At 36.9% G+C, this 16,021-nt stretch overlaps 1 protein-coding gene across 6 annotated transcripts in view; it reads left to right on the forward strand.

Moving 5' to 3' along the window:
* Positions 1–16,021, forward strand: part of LOC132151614 (rap1 GTPase-activating protein 1-like) — an 85,664-nt gene that overhangs the window by 44,391 nt on the left and 25,252 nt on the right. For 4 of the 6 annotated variants that reach the window (XM_059559835.1, XM_059559836.1, XM_059559831.1 and 1 more), the window contains one exon: positions 12,064–12,160. Coding sequence is in view for 3 of the 6 variants with exons in the window: in XM_059559831.1 (XP_059415814.1) it covers positions 12,064–12,160 (97 nt within the window). In the remaining 3 variants the exon portion in view is untranslated. Of the gene's footprint in view, positions 1–6,876; positions 7,019–8,439; positions 8,564–12,063; positions 12,161–16,021 lie in introns of those variants that run through there. The other 2 variants (XM_059559832.1, XM_059559837.1) reach the window with 2 other exon arrangements.

Here is a 16,021-nt window from a genome sequence, read left to right on the forward strand (position 1 = left end):
CAAGGTACAAAGTTTATCACATTCCATCAACGTTAAAGGTCACTTTATCAACTTTAATGTGTGTGTGAGCGGTTGTGAAATGCAGGGTGGATTCAGTTACCTCACAAATATGAGCAAACTCTCAGATATCTTTTGCATTAGCCACCCCCGCCCTATATTGCTGGTGCAGAGTTTTATGGCTGCTTGATTGACAGCGTTATTACTATGGAGGGAGCTGGTTATGTGTAAAGCTGGTTTAAATGGCTGTTAAGATGATGTTTCTGGAGAGAAGAGGGAACGTGAAGGAAGAGGGCGAATGCTGGAATGTAATTATGGTGGGACCTGAGTTTCACTCTGCGTGTATCATCCCAGATGAGCACTGCAGTGCATGCTAATGCGATGAGAGACCCAAGAGAAACAGCACACACCAAGAACTCTCTTTTAGCAATCTTTATACTATTCTTTTCCTTTTTTTTTCTTCCTAAAGTAGATTTTTCAGTTTTCCCCCTTTATGTCCCTCTCTCTGACGTCTCCCCTAAGTTACATGTAACATTAAGTAAACACATTAACTACCCTCATCCTGAGGTTTGTTGTCAGATAAACATACACATTTAGGTTTAAATGTACTGGAAGACACAAGACATTATTTGAATATGAAAACACTAAGTATGTATCTATTTGTGTATCTATAGTATTACTATTCAAAATGAAAATTCTGTTGTCATTTATTCACCCTCAAGTTGTTCCAAACCTAAATGCTGTTGAACACAAAAGAAGATACTTTGAAGAATGCTAGTAACCAAAAAGTTGACAGTACCCATTGACTTCTATAGTATGGAAAAAATACTGTGGAATTCAATGGATGCATCAACTGTTTTGTTACCAACATTGTTCCTTTTTATTAAGCAGAAAATAGAAACTCATAGATGTTTGGATGAAACAAGAAGGTGAGTAGATGATTGCGATTTTTCATTTTTATCCTTTTAAATGGCTGTATTTCGTTTTCCCATGTGTGAAGCAGTACTGTAGTTCATTTTATTTTTTATTATATTTATATATGTATTATTATTAGTAGTATTTTTAAATACAGTATGTACTAAAACATTTGGTACATTTGAGAACAAAAACATATTCATTATCACTTGAACCCCGACTAATCTTTTCTTTGGAAATATAAAATTCTATTAAAAAAATAAAATAAATAAATGGAAGCATTCTTCTCAAAAGCAGTACTTACAGTGATAAGTAGACTGTAAAAACAGAGCACTTGCAAAAGCAAACCATGAAAGTTATAAATGAGTGTTAACCTTTTTTGTTGTGGATGTTTGGAATTTCACTGCAAGAGTCACTTTGTGTCCGAACACTTCCTCTCATATACACCCACTGCCACTGTCACAGCCTGTGCTGTTTAAAGACACAATGCTTTTATGATTAGACCTATTCAGATCAGTATTACGCATCATCCTGGTGTTCTCTCTGCATGGCATGAATGTCTCTGCTGTTACAGTTGCCGAGATGTGGCCCGTGTAGGCTTTTCTAAGCTGGTCTTTATCTTGCAGGCCTGAGAAAATTATTAAGACAGCTCTCAGATTGATAAGAAACAGGCTGCAAAAGGTCATATGGAGGCAATAGTAGCTGGATGGGGCATCCCCGCATCTTTTCTCATGGGACAAGCATGTGCTTGGGATAAAAGCTGCCAGGGACAAAGGGATGCTTTTAAGTGATGCTGTTGATGCAGTGTACATCCTACTCTGAAAGGACAGTATAAATAATATGGAGCTTTGATTTGTACAATTGTACTGAATGATTACCATGTTTATATGCCATGGCATTTATATGGTACACCAAGGAACTTTGTATAATGGATCATGTACCATACATACCTAGGGTGACCACCTGCTAATAAGCCCAAGGGGGGACAAGGGGTATGTTTCTGAGGGACAATGTGGGACACTGCCTTGCGCGGCGGTGCCCCCACCCCATGGGCAGACTCAGTGATAGTGGTTTACCCATTTCTAGCACATACCACCTTACATGGTATATTAATAATGCCCTATTCCCCTAAACATGTGTAATTGCTGATGTATGCTCATGACAGAATTGACAGATGCACTTCCACTTATGATTTGCTTTAGCTATTTTATTTATTTTTCATTACAATTTATTCACTTTAAATAAATTATAATATAAAATTATAGGATTAAAATGAATTGTAGTTGCTCAACACCACAGGAACAGTTAAAAAATAAAATAAACTCACAACTCAGAGGTTCACGGAACGAGAAGGGGGAGAAAGGATGGTGAACTTGCATGTTAGTAAAGGCAGGCGCATGAAGAAAAAAACAGTTTGAAACAGGACACACCTTCTCTTTTTTAATTGATGATGGCATTTTTCGAATCGTAAAGCGTGCATCTAAAAGTTCCTTCCTAGTGTGTCTGGTATGCACGTGCGTGCGCTGTCATGACAACAACGAAAAAGTTGACAACAATCTAGTCAGCAGTTCAACTGAGGGGTGGGTGTGGCAACAGTAACGTGCTGAACTGGGAAGTAATGTTCGTTTGGCTGCCTGGGACTCGAAGATATAGAGTGACCAACTTTTTTTGAGCAAGCATTGATTATGCGTGACACAGTCTCAATTTGTGGGACGCATGAATTGGGCTTCAAACACTGTGCGCGCACGCGCTACGCGGGACGGGTGGTCACTCTATACATAACCCAAAATTGTTGATAGATACATTGTCCAAAAAACATGGAAAGTTTATTTTTTATTTTATTTAGTTTTATTTAGCGCTGTCTAATTATTACTCCCATACAATATACAAGTTTGTGTTTACATGTATGTGTGCAGTGTATATTTATCATGTTTATATAAATACACACATGTATATATTACAAAATATTTATATGTATATTTATGTAGAATGTAAAATATATATATACATACACTGAACAAAATTATAAATTAAACACCTTTGTTTTTGCCCCCATTTTTACTGAGCTGAACTCAAAGATCTAAGACTTTTTCTATGTACACAAAAGGCCTATTTCTCTTAAATATTGTTCACAAATCTGTCTAAATCTGTGTTAGTGAGCACTTCTCCTTTTGCCGAGATAATCCATCCACCTCACAGGTGTGGCAGATCAAGATGCTGATTAGACAGCATGATTATTGCACAGGTGTGCCTTAGGCTGGCCACAATAAAAGGCCACTCTAAAATGTGCAAAATACTTTATCACACAGCACAGTGCTACAGATGTCGCAAGTTTTGCGGGAGCATGCAATTGGCATACTGACTGCAGGAATGTCTACCAGAGCTGTTGCCCGTGAATGTTCATTTCTCTACCATAAGCCATCTCCAAATGCATTTCAGAAAATTTGGCAGTACATCCAACCGGCCTCACAACCGCAGGCCAGGAGTAACTACACCAGACCAGGACCTCCACATCCAGCATTTTCACCTCCAAGATCGTCTGACACCAGCCACCCGGACAGCTGCTGCAACAATCGGTTTGCATAACCAAAGAATTTCTGCACAAACTGTCAGAAACTGTCTCAGTGAAGCTCATCTTTATGCTCTTCATCCTCATCGGGGTCTTGACCTGACTGCAGTTCGTCGTCGTAACTGACTTGAGTGGGCAAATGCTCACATTTTATGGCATCTGGCACTTTGGAGAGGTGTTCTCTTCACGGATGAATACCGGTTTTCACTGTACAGGACAGATGGCAGATGTGTGGGTGAACGGTTTGCTGATGTCAACGTTGTGGATCAAGTGGCCCATGGTGGCAGTGGGGTTATGATGGGTGTATGTTATGGACCACGTACACAGATTCATTTTATTGATGGCATTTGTAATGCACATAGATACCGTGATGAGATCCTGAAGCCTATTGTTGTGCCATTCATCCACGACCATCACCTCATGTTGCAGCATGATAATGCACGGCCCCATGTTGCAAGGATCTGTACACAATTCCTGGAAGCTTAAAACATCCCAGTTTTTTGCATGGCCAGCATACTCACCGGACACCCATTGAGCATGTTTTGGGATTCTCTGGATCGGCGTATACGACAATGTGTTCCAGTTCCTGCCAATATCCAGCAACTTCGCACAGCCATTGAAGTGGAGTGGACCAACATGTCACAGGCCATAATCAACAACCTGATCAACTCTATGTGACAGGAAATGTGTTGCACTGCATGAGGCAAATGGTGGTCACACCAGATACTGACTGGTTTTCGGACCCCCCCAGACCCCCCCAATACAGTAATATTGCACATTGTAGAGTGAGCACACCTATGCAATGATCATGCTGTCTAATCAGCATCTTGATATGCCACACCTGTGAGGTGGATGGATTATCTTGGCAAAGCAGAAGACAGATTTGTGAACAATATTTGAGAGAAATAGGCCTTTTGTGTACACCGAAAAAGTCTTAGATTTTTGAATTCATCTCATGAAAAATGTGGGCAAAAACAAATATAAAATTTTTCTTACATGTTCTTTGTAATTTACTACCATATCTGTTAATTGGTCAAGCAGACATGGTTACTGGTCAATGCAATAGTCTCAGAATGGTTAAATGTTTTCTGATGAATTACCTGGCCTAAATATGTAAAAACCAAATGTGTGCCTATTTGAATGTAAGTTGTTATTTTAATAGTCTTACCATTGCTCATAATATTTAACAAACCCCTGTCCTAAATTATTAAACTTCATATTAAACTTTGTCTGTCACTTATAATAATAACACTTTTAGTACTGTAAATTAAAGACTACATAATTAGTCTTGTTATCATAGGATCTGGAAAGCCGTGCTTTGTTTTGAGTTTGTTTTGGACTGTAGTTTACCCAGATTCTGTAAGGACACTGTTCTAGTGAGGACAGCAGTGGTCTTTGGGGGACGTTAGTAAGCTATGCCTCACAGCGACGTCATTTAAGTCATCTAATTTGACAGGATAAGTAAACCCCCAGAGATCTGTGCTTTCGCAGTGTGCTTTAGTATGAAAGAGATTATTAAAATGCTTGTATGGTGCCATTGAAAATTGCTCTGTAGTGGTGTGGAGCTCTGGAAAACATATGTCCTCTTACCTGGAGTCTGGAAAGAGTAGACTGGAACTTTATTTGGATGGGGTTTAGAATGGAACAGATCGATTACATTTCAATTTCTCAAAGTCCTGCAGAGTCTGCAATTGTACAAAGACATGGGAACTGGCTAGACAGATGAGTAAATGTTTTTGGAATTGAGTTATGTTGTAAATGCATGATGTTTTTGCTTCCTCTATCATTACTCTGAATCGTGCATTAGAGAAATTCTCAATATGTAATTATGAGATATGAACTCATTTAGTATCTGTAAATGACATCTTCACACTGGATTCAGTTTATTTCGCTGGTGTTTGACATGAAGAGCTAGAGGTTTGGGTCTGTGTGATTGTGATATAGCCTGAACAGGGCAAACAGAGGTTGTGAATCACCACACAGGAAGCTCAGCTCAGCTCAACATGACAACAGGTGCTTGAGCAGCAGTGATTGGGCCCTTCAGGATTTGCCCTTCATTTCACCCTGGAAACTCTATTAAATGTGTTGTCCACTCCCCCCACTGTTTTTTTCACCCTGTTGTTTTCCCCCTGTCTGTCTATGTTTGTTCAACTTTCTTTTTAATTCTTTGTTGAAAAAAGCATTTGGGAAAATATATTATTTTATAATTAAATATATATTAATAATTTGATATTTTTTTAATTAAACTATTTTACATATGCATATCATATGGATATATACTGTATCTTTCTGTCTATATATCTATCGGTACACCCCTATTATAACGCAATTTTCCAAATGCAGTGTTTATTCAGAAACTAGTTGTAAAACTAGTCAGGTGAGAAAACTGATTTTGTGAACAGTCTTCACCTACCGTTTTTACCGGATAGCCCAGTCTGTGTTAAACGGGAAGGGATTTTCAGCTGAAAATATTTGTATTGACTTTTTTTTGTGTATTGTTACTTATAGTCTGTTGATCGTTCTTCTTGTGTGATAAATTCTTATTATTTCTGGATATAGAAAAAGATACGGATTAGCAGCAGATGGATTTTTTTAGTCAGAGAGTGATTGAGAGATGGGAGGGTTGAATGGGAGTTTGAAAATAGACCTGATTTCTGTCAGTTTTATTTTGGAAGTAATTCCCATGACACCAGAGTCTGCCGTTGATATCGTATGTATAAGATCTGACACTTTGTTTTGAAGCATTATTGTCAGTGAATATTCATTTCATCCATGTATACAGAGAAAACACAGTCAAGATATCTGAAAGCGGACAAATATAACACTTTTTACAGAATATTTTTTTCTACTTATCCATTTATTTGCCTATTCATTTGCATAAATTATTCAAACACATTTTGTATGGTATTCATGTGGGTTGTGCAAAACCAGCCTCAGCTGTTGCAAAGAAGTTCTGTTCCATTTTAAGCATGTTGCTATGCAGTTGCTAGGGTGTTCTGGGTGGTTGCTAAGAAGTTGCTAGGTGGTTGTTCACTGTTGGTGGGCTGTTTTGACATAGGTCAAATACGTAGAGACTAGATTTCTCCGGTCCATTTTTGATTGATCCAGTATGACTGGAAATTTCTCATGACATGACAAAAGGAGAACAGCACCCAGCTCTTTTATTTCCATGGTCAGTTATGTTAGCCCTTGGGGTTGGATTTGTTTGTTAACCTGAAATCCATCCTGGACCTAAAGACCATTTATGGAGAAAATACTTGAAAACTGGTTTGACTTCTTCAAATTATCAAAGAGCCGGGAGTGAGACGTCAACTGTCAAATAAACACAAAGAACTCAACAATCAGGTGGACGTCTCAGACCTAAGTCTCTGTCTACTTGGGTGTGGACAGAAAAGCTTTAGAGAGTAGAGGCCTGCTTCGTTTGATTCTGTCCATTTGCTTGGAGCTGCTGAGAAGCATGTTGGGGAACTCAGAAAACGGGAATGGCAGAAAGCTGAGCCTTTCTGAGGCTGTTCTATGGAAAGTCAACCATCTATGGTGAGATACAAAGTTGTGTGCAAGAACTTTAAATGTTGTGGGGTTATTATGATCCCAAAAGAAAGTTTTACTGGGGAAGATAGCTTAGAGTTATCAATTAACTTTATAATCTAAGCACCGTTTTATAATGCAGTTGATATTTCTTTGTAGCTTTTTCCAGCATGCATCATCACACCATGAATAAATGATGTTTGTTTTATTGTGTGCTGCTTTTATTTATGCTGAGTCACTTGTCTTTGTAACAAGACAAGTGAAGAATGTGCATGCGCTGTAGATGATTTTCATTGAGATTTTACCACCCAGTTACTGCTGCTACATAAAGTGAGGACTGATGGGAACTCTGTGGTGACATTGTCTCTGTGAGGAATGTTCCCATCTGAGATCCTTCAGCTCAGTATGTCTGCAGCTGTGGGAATGGTTTGGGATCGGCAGCAAGTCCGTTTGTGGAAGTTTAGAGGGCTGAGTGTGCTAATTGTAGGCTTGACAGATCAGGCATCCTTTTAAAACTACATAAGAGGCTCGAACACACACACAGGGAATGTTCAAAACCAGTTAAGCTCTGTTGACAGTATCCATGACATGCTGTCAGAAACCGTGACATTTGACTTGTCAGAAGTTGTATTGTACTGCATTTACATTGAAAATCGATAGGACAAGGCATTTTAAGCAAAAAAAAAAAAAGTGAAGATATTTTCTATATTCTATAGTGCCTATATTAATTCACCATTATAAATGTGTTATTTGAGCTGTTAAGTTGTCTAAATCTTTCTTTTAGGTAGATGAACTTCATGTAATTTCAGACCTATAACTTTTTTTCTGAAATATCATGACCGGATCTGAGAACTGAATGAACATATTAACTTCAAAAGAAGTATTTGTTCCTGAATCTTTTAAGACTATGAGTTGGATGTAATTATGTAATGTTATGGCACTCATGATGCTTTTGCAATCAGGGTAATTGCATGGAAAACTCTCCATCTCTTTTGTTTTTTTATTTCATCTTCATTTTATTTTATTTCATTTCTCAATAACAATGAACAATGCAAAGAAATGTTAAACAGTGACCAGTACAACTCTCCAATATCTCCTTTTGTGTTCTGCCGAAGAAAGAAAGATTTTATTTTATTTTATTTATCCTTTAGAGTTCCACAGACAAAGGTTTGTATTGTAGATTTGGGTGAACTGTTCCTTTAGCCAAAAGCAGCACTTTTATCAGCAGAATGTATTGGTGACTGTGGGGATATAGAAATGCTGGCATGAGAAATGACAATTGGCAAAATGTCAAAACAAGTCCGATAAAGGGATGCAGAAACCTCAAACTGGTTTAGAAGTAATAGATTCTGGACAAAAAAGGCGAGAGAGGAGAGGAGTGAGTCATAAAATAGTGTGAGAAGCCAGGGGGAGGGAAAGAAGCAGAAAGAGTTGCGAGGATGAGAGAGAGAGAGAGGGAGGGAGCCATAGGAAAACGAGAGCTCTGTCCATCACCTGCCCATTTAGTTTAGAGCTGCAGAACAGAACAGATTTGTCATCTGTGCATGCGTACAAGTAAGTAATGTGCATCTCTCTGTCTCTTCATCACTCCATCATAAGATCATCTGTCTTCTGCTTGTGTGTAGCTCAGGTGGTCGTATTGGGAGGCTGTCAGCTGAAGAAGTGCAAGACAGTATTAGTGGAGCAGGTTGTGATGAAGTTGAGTGAGCCGTGTGTGAGCTTGTTTTTGGGGCATGATGTTGTTTTTGGTAGCGATACACCGATACCAGTTTTCAGTGACTGTGTAGTGATTCCTTGCAAATGTTGGTTAAAGATATTTGTGATTTTTAGATTTGAGTGTGTTAAGTGTATTAACCCCACTATTAATAACATCAAATGCATGATGCTATAACTGCATGAGGAATGTCATCTGCATCTTTAGTTTTTGAATGTACACTTGTTTTAATAAATTGTCTTGATTTCACTTGGGGTTTTCTCATTGATCACATTAACCCTAAGTGATAGGATTGAGATTAATTTGTGTTTTGTGCATTTTTGCAAATTGCAAAGAAATTAACATAGAACATTAGACAGGTAATCTATTTATTTTTTCTTAAAGCACACAATGCTCTGTAGTTCTTTGCTAGTGTCAGATAGCTTATTGCTAATTCATGTAAACACAGTCAAATTCATTTGTATTAGCAGGTGCACCTGACAGACCCAGGGAGCAGCTCTGCTTTGCATTTTCTTTATGAATCCTGCAACTCGTTCTGCCTCCAGGTTTTCCTGAGCCTTTCCTAACCATTGCCCAATGTGGATTCTTAAAGGGGTATATTCTGGTTTCTATATTAGTGTGTTTGTTGCTGAATTGATAATAGCCTACCGTTAACTAAATGCTAAGTTTATGGGTTTGATTTTTCGCAGTCTCGCAAAGGCACACCTTCAGACTGACAGCAGAAGGTCTGGGAACCTTGGCCATTTTAAAGGACTGTCCAAGAGGCTGTATGACTGACAGGTTAAACAACCAGTCATGTATTGATTTATCCTTAAATTGGATAAAAGTGTCTGCCAGTTACAAAAAGTTTGGGGTCAGTTAGATTTTTTATGTTTTTGAAAAAAAGTATGATTTATTTAATAAATTAAAAAATTGTATTGTGAAATAACATTACAGTTTAAAATAGCTGTTTTCTGTTTTTATATATTTTAAAATGGAATTTATTCCTGTTATGTCAAAGCAGGTAGGTGCTACACACTAGGGCTGTCACTTTTAGTTCGAAAATCGATTGCACAATCGATCAGACCAACCAAAAAAAGTTTCGAAAATGAAAATAGGGAATCGATTTTAACCAAATATGTACACTATTAATTTTAAAAAGAATTAAACGATTAAAAAATATAGATGTAACAAAACTCACAAACAAGCAGAAAAAGAAAATAAAGAATTCCGAAAGTGCATGCGTTGCGAAAGCTAGACAGAAAATACCAGCAATTTCCGCGCCTATAAGACCCAGTGACGTCGAAAGCGACCTCTTATGCTGCGTTCACACCGAATGCGAATAGACCGTCTGGCACGAATGATTTCAATGTTAAGTCAATGTAAAGACACGTCCGAAAATGTTGATCGACTTGTTTTCCGGTCCAATAAATGTGTATTGGCCCTAGCCTTTTTGTGCATTTCATTATGCCTGCCTAGTGCCGCCTAGCCTAAGTGTCGGTTACTTTCAATAAAAAAACACAAGTCCATTTAAAGTTTCATTTTTTGAACAGTTGTTTGAAATGGATTGAATCATTATTTAAAATAATCTTGGAGATTTTTTAATTGCCTAAATCATAAATGCAGCCGGGTTGAAGCCTGCAGTGATGTTTTTCTTTTGTTATGGCAGCCGTCCCCTCTGCATATATATTTTTTCGAGAATGTTGCACTCCTGTTGCTGTTTGTTATTCTGCACGAAACTTCATGGCAATAAATAAGTAATATTGCTGACTTGTGCGTTTCCAGCACTCTCTTTACGCTCATCTGTTATTTGACGTTGAAAAAGGAAACGTCTTTTTTTTAGACATGGAAAATCGATTTTACAATCGATTCAATGAACACTTATGTCTTAAAAATTGAAAATGATTTTTTCACAAAAATGACAGCCCTACTACACACATATAGGAAAAGCACAGTATAGGTGGACTTTTGTAAGGGGATCTAAATGGATCAGAAAATACACGTTTAATTAGATTTTTGAGTAAATACTTTTAGAGCTGTCTGGTGTAATGTTTGTCTTCAAATAAATGCAAATACCCACACTCATCGTCTCTATGGAAAAATCACTGGCATTGTGTGTTGTATAAGCCTCTTGTGCCACATCTCAGTCAAGCTTGGCTTATGTGTTGTGACAAATCAGCTTGTACCACTGTCAGAACTCCCTGACGACTTCAGGGGCTTTTCAGCACATAACCTGCCATCAGGCTAATGAAGTGAGTCAACTCTGGCGATCCAAAGAGTTAAAGATCTAATAAAACACGTCTGCGCCTTTGGTGACAGGACATGTTGTTGGCATCTGACATTCCTTTCAAGATGCGTCTCAGCCACTTGTACATGAAATGGCTTTTCATCCTGCTGTCTAGGGTGACATCAGATTCATTTGGTTTTTAACAGTATGCAAATGAGTCATTAGTAAGTCAGTAGTCATTAGTTCCTCCTCAAAAGTGCTCATTGTAGCAGAAGGAGACTTTATTTCCCAAAAGGCAATTTAAAAAAATTAAATAAAATAACCTGGCCACTTTGACTCCTGGAAATAGTGAAAGTCAGCCAATAACATTTGAGCTTGCTGTTTTGAGATTTTCTTGCCATTTTTGCGTGCAGTATCTAACAGACAGTGTGATCTGTGGGCTTGACATCTGAAGGTGCATTCATACTGACAGTGAATACATTGCTGAAGGCCACCCTCCAGAGGTCAGCTCTCATTAAAAATGTTTATTTCAGTTATGTTAGACCAAACATCACTATATAAGTCACTATATAACATTTCTGTTAAGTGTAGGGCCAACTCGTGCAAAATTCAGTGTAATAATAAAATAATAACCTGGTTTCAGTCAAGATGAACAGATAATGATCAACCATTATGTGCCTTCAGAGAGACATTCTTATGCATCCAGACTGGTGTGGACGAACAGATTGTGTGTCAAATTGCAGTGGAGTTTTAATTGATTTAGGATCGGCTGTTAAAAGCATTGTGGCCAAATTATAGGCCAAATTATAGGCCAGTAGAGGGAGGGAACCAAAACTGAGGGCTTGATTCTACTCCATGCAGTCTGTCATTGAGCCATAATGTTTCTCAGTCTACTTTCTCACACACACACACACACACACACACACACACACACACAAAAACACCAGTGGTTCTTTCAGCATCTTGCATACTAACTAATCAATTCCTTCTCAGCTGGAGCAGTCAATGATGCCAAGCATTTCTAATTTGATCTTCAGATGAACACTTGTAAAAAAATGTGCTAATGTGAATGATCTGTTTGCCTTGAGTTGTTAATGTCCTGGTTTAGTTCTGAGGATGTTTGTTTGTCCACAGGAAACAAGATGGCAGAATCCCGCGAATATCTGACCCGCTAGAACGTCCTGGTCTGGTCAAGTCCTTTTCGCCATCATCTGCTCTGACTCTTCTAAAGGTTTGGCAAGTTTTAACATTTCACTCCTCTTTCCTCTAATCATGTTATATTCCAGAGTCTTAGGTCCAGTCGGAAATGTGGTAGGAATATCAAATTATTGCCTTCTGTCATTTATTTCTTCCTGCTGTTCACTTGTCTTTTACTTTTTCCTTTAACATCCATATATTACAAATAGATGAGTTGCTTGTTTTTGTGTGAGCATTATACATATAAGAATTCGGCTTCAAATAAATGATGTTCTTTTGATCTTTCTGTTTATTAAACAATCCTAAAAAAATCAATATATATAAAATATAAAAAATCATTAAGCAGCACAAATGTTTCCAACATTAATAATATGAAATGTTTCTTTAGCATCAAATCAGCATATTATAATGATTTCTGAAAAATCATCTGACAGTGAAGACAGGAGTAATGAAACTAAAAATTCTGCTTTGCATCACAGGAATAAATTACATTTTAAAATCTATTACAGAATAAAACTGTCATTGTCACGGGTGAATTCAGGAAGACAGATTAAGATCAAGTTTAGGAATACTATTCCAACAAACAGGCAGAAGCACAAAACTCTTAACACAACAGTGATCAGGCCCAAAATGAAAAGGAATGTACAACTTAAGTGGTGGCTACAAATTAGGTAATTAATCAAACACAGCTGAAAACAACAAACTCATAATGATGTGAGCATAAGAAAAAGTGGCGGGAAACTCGAACAAAGGAACACATGTGATGAATGAAAACAAACAAAATCCATGATAACTAAAACAAACTGAACATAGCTGTGACAAACTTTTGAACAGTATTGTGAATAAATTACCACTTGGCTAATACACTTGGCTTACTACGAATACAAATGTATAACTTTTGACTGAATTTTATTTAAAAACATTTTGTTGGTAGCCATATTATTCAAAAGTTCATTGGTTGTTTTCACAAAATGAATTCTCCATGGCATTTGATTGGCAAATATATATAAAAATATTATTATTATTTGATGAATTTATGATTGATTCCTTTATTCTATTTAAGGCAGCACTCTCAGTCGTCCATAGAAAAGATTATTTTGTAATTCATGCTTGACTGGTTGAAGTGTGTCACCAGATAATTCTGCGCTAGCGCTCCAAGATTCCCCCTCGAGGACCAACATCCAAGTTTAACTTTAGAAATTATAATTTGTTGAGGAACGGAATGCTAATTTGATCTAAAAAGAATTCAAAGCTTTTCTACGCATTACGATGAACCGCAAATTAAAGCCACCTTTTACTGAACTGGTGGTGGTCCATTAGGGAACTTTCAGGGAGTCTTTAAATACATTTATGAGGAGGCTCCGCTGACGGACCCTCTCTGAGCGGAATCTCAAAAAGTACCACACTTTTGGTTATTTTATATCAATTGTTAAATAAGACTTTAGATAATTTTATTATCTGAAGATGATCCATTGCTAGCTCTTCTCCTGGGACACCTATTCCCCTCATTTAACACCCAAGTGCTTTTTTAATTGAACTTATCTGTGTCTCTGAGCTGCTCTGAGAGCCATTAGCTCAAGGGCTTCTGGGAACCTGGAGGACTGAAGTGTCCATGTTTTAGGGATGTCAAAGAATGATTAGTGTCTCGATGGCATTGTGAGCGGTTGAATAAGATTGGCTTAGCCTGGATTGTGTAGTTAAGCATTTATGTATTTCACTAAGAGTCTCATAATGCAAAATGCTTATACAATCAGCCCAGCATCTCTGTAGAGCCACACTGGGCTTATAATGGCTGTGAATTTAGTTTCAGCATGATCCGAGGGAAATTGGATTTTAAACAAGTTACCTTACCATGCATTTTTTAATTATGTGTTTATTGTTAGTGGATTATGGACTTTGCATTATGGTTTTGTTGTATTAATAGTGACCAAGGTTGTATAATGCAATATAAGGTTTTATTGTACACAGAGTTGACTAATTTGGTACAGAATTCAGAAATAGGTATCGTATCAAATACAAATATTGCAAATGGCTTCTTTTTAATATCTGAGTAGTTCCATTGGAGAGGAAATTGAGACTTTGGCAAATGGCAAATGTTTCATTCTGTTTGTTTTTGGGACCCCAAAAGCATTAAATGGACTCATTTTTCCTGTCTGCTGGCTTTCATGTCAAAGTTCAAGATGGACGCTAATGAAGGCCATGAAAATGTGTGCGTCATTTTCTTGCAGTGCTAGAGTAATTCATCAGATAGCATTTACAGCTGAACAATATTAGAAACAATTAGAGATTTTAACTGACATAACGTAAGTTTAGGTTGAAGTGCTATAATTTCTAACACTAAAATTGAAATAAAAATAAATTAATCTCAAATTGAAGCTAAAAAAATTACTAAAGCATATAACAAAATGACAAAAAAGTAATTAAAATTAAATCGAAAATATAAAAAAACTCATGAAAAATATTTATCAATAAATATTAATAAAATGTAAATTAAAATTAAGAAAATGCTACCGAGATCCAGGGTATTATAGACCTTGTTGGGTGTTGACGTCACGTTTGCTGACATGTCTGGCATTTTCTTCTCAGAAAAAGATGCTAGTAATCAATAGTAAACACTTCTAGAGTTTCAGAAGAGATCTCAAAATGTTGCACACTGTGCAATCGATTTCAGAGATTTCAAATGAAATCAAAACTTTTCTTGTCAGCTATGCTATCTACATTAATTATACAGCTCTATACTTTTACTTCACTGTTTGTCAGCAATTGTCTCATTTATTTCTGTAAATGTAATGTAAATAGATCTGAAAAAAGTCTCAGCAACCTCTGAGAATAGCCGCAACTCTGGCCGTAATGTGACTAAAGGAAGTCATATTATCTTTCACCAGCTATGACACTGTCATTGTAAATTTTTACTATAAAATATAATACTCTCAGAGCTGCTCATGTACACTATAATATAATGGGAAACATTTGCAGCTATGTATTATTTTAGATATTTGGAGAATAGGGATGGGACGATAACCGGTTTTATTGATAACCGTGATAAAATGTGCTGAAGGTTAGTAATATCGTTTAAAAATGAATTATCATTAAAACCGTGTTTGATTATCGCGGTTTTAATAACTCACTATTAAATCATGTCCAGCCAGCAACAGTCTGACGCAAGCGCAGCGCACAATGTTTTTTTTTTTTTTTTTCGAGAAGGAATGGCGAAAGTCAGTGACTTTTCTATGCTTTTCTATGCTTCTACACTTTTCATTGTAAGGAAGGAAATGCCACAGAATTTAATCTTTCTTTAAATTAAGTGCATAGAGTTGCTTGTTTTATTAGTTGTTTGTTGATTATTAAATATAAAACTTGCTGAAATGTTTTCAGTGTGAGCATCAACTATTTTTGAACACTTTCATCTCGTTTCAACAAAACCGTGATAATATTGATAATCGTGATAATTTTAGTCACTATAATCGTGATATTAAATTTTCATACTGTCCCATCCCTATTGGAGAATGAAGAGAGGCTTGTGTATCAAAGCATTGCAATCAAATGCACAACACCACTCCTGTTATTATATAATGCTATTGCATCTAGAGGTCATCTGTAGGTCTTTGATTTAGAAAAAAAAAGCCCTGCGATTTTACAGACTCTTTAGAAAGCACACACACCTCCTCCGTAAGCCAGTCACTGGGCATTTTTAAGTATTGAAAAGAGCAGTTATAACGTTTTGATAATTGGTGATTTCTGCAACAGCATTTGGACAATTTGATTGTGCAATTTAATTATCAAAGTGTTAATCAAAGGGATTGTGACACAAAGATAAATTTTTTTTAAAATTACACTTTTTGCATGCCCTTTGACTTGTAAATCTGAGGGTGCATGTGCAGTTTGAATGGGCATG

The sequence above is a fragment of the Carassius carassius genome, chromosome 10, assembly GCF_963082965.1.
Source record: "Carassius carassius chromosome 10, fCarCar2.1, whole genome shotgun sequence".
Lineage (NCBI taxonomy): Eukaryota > Metazoa > Chordata > Actinopteri > Cypriniformes > Cyprinidae > Carassius > Carassius carassius.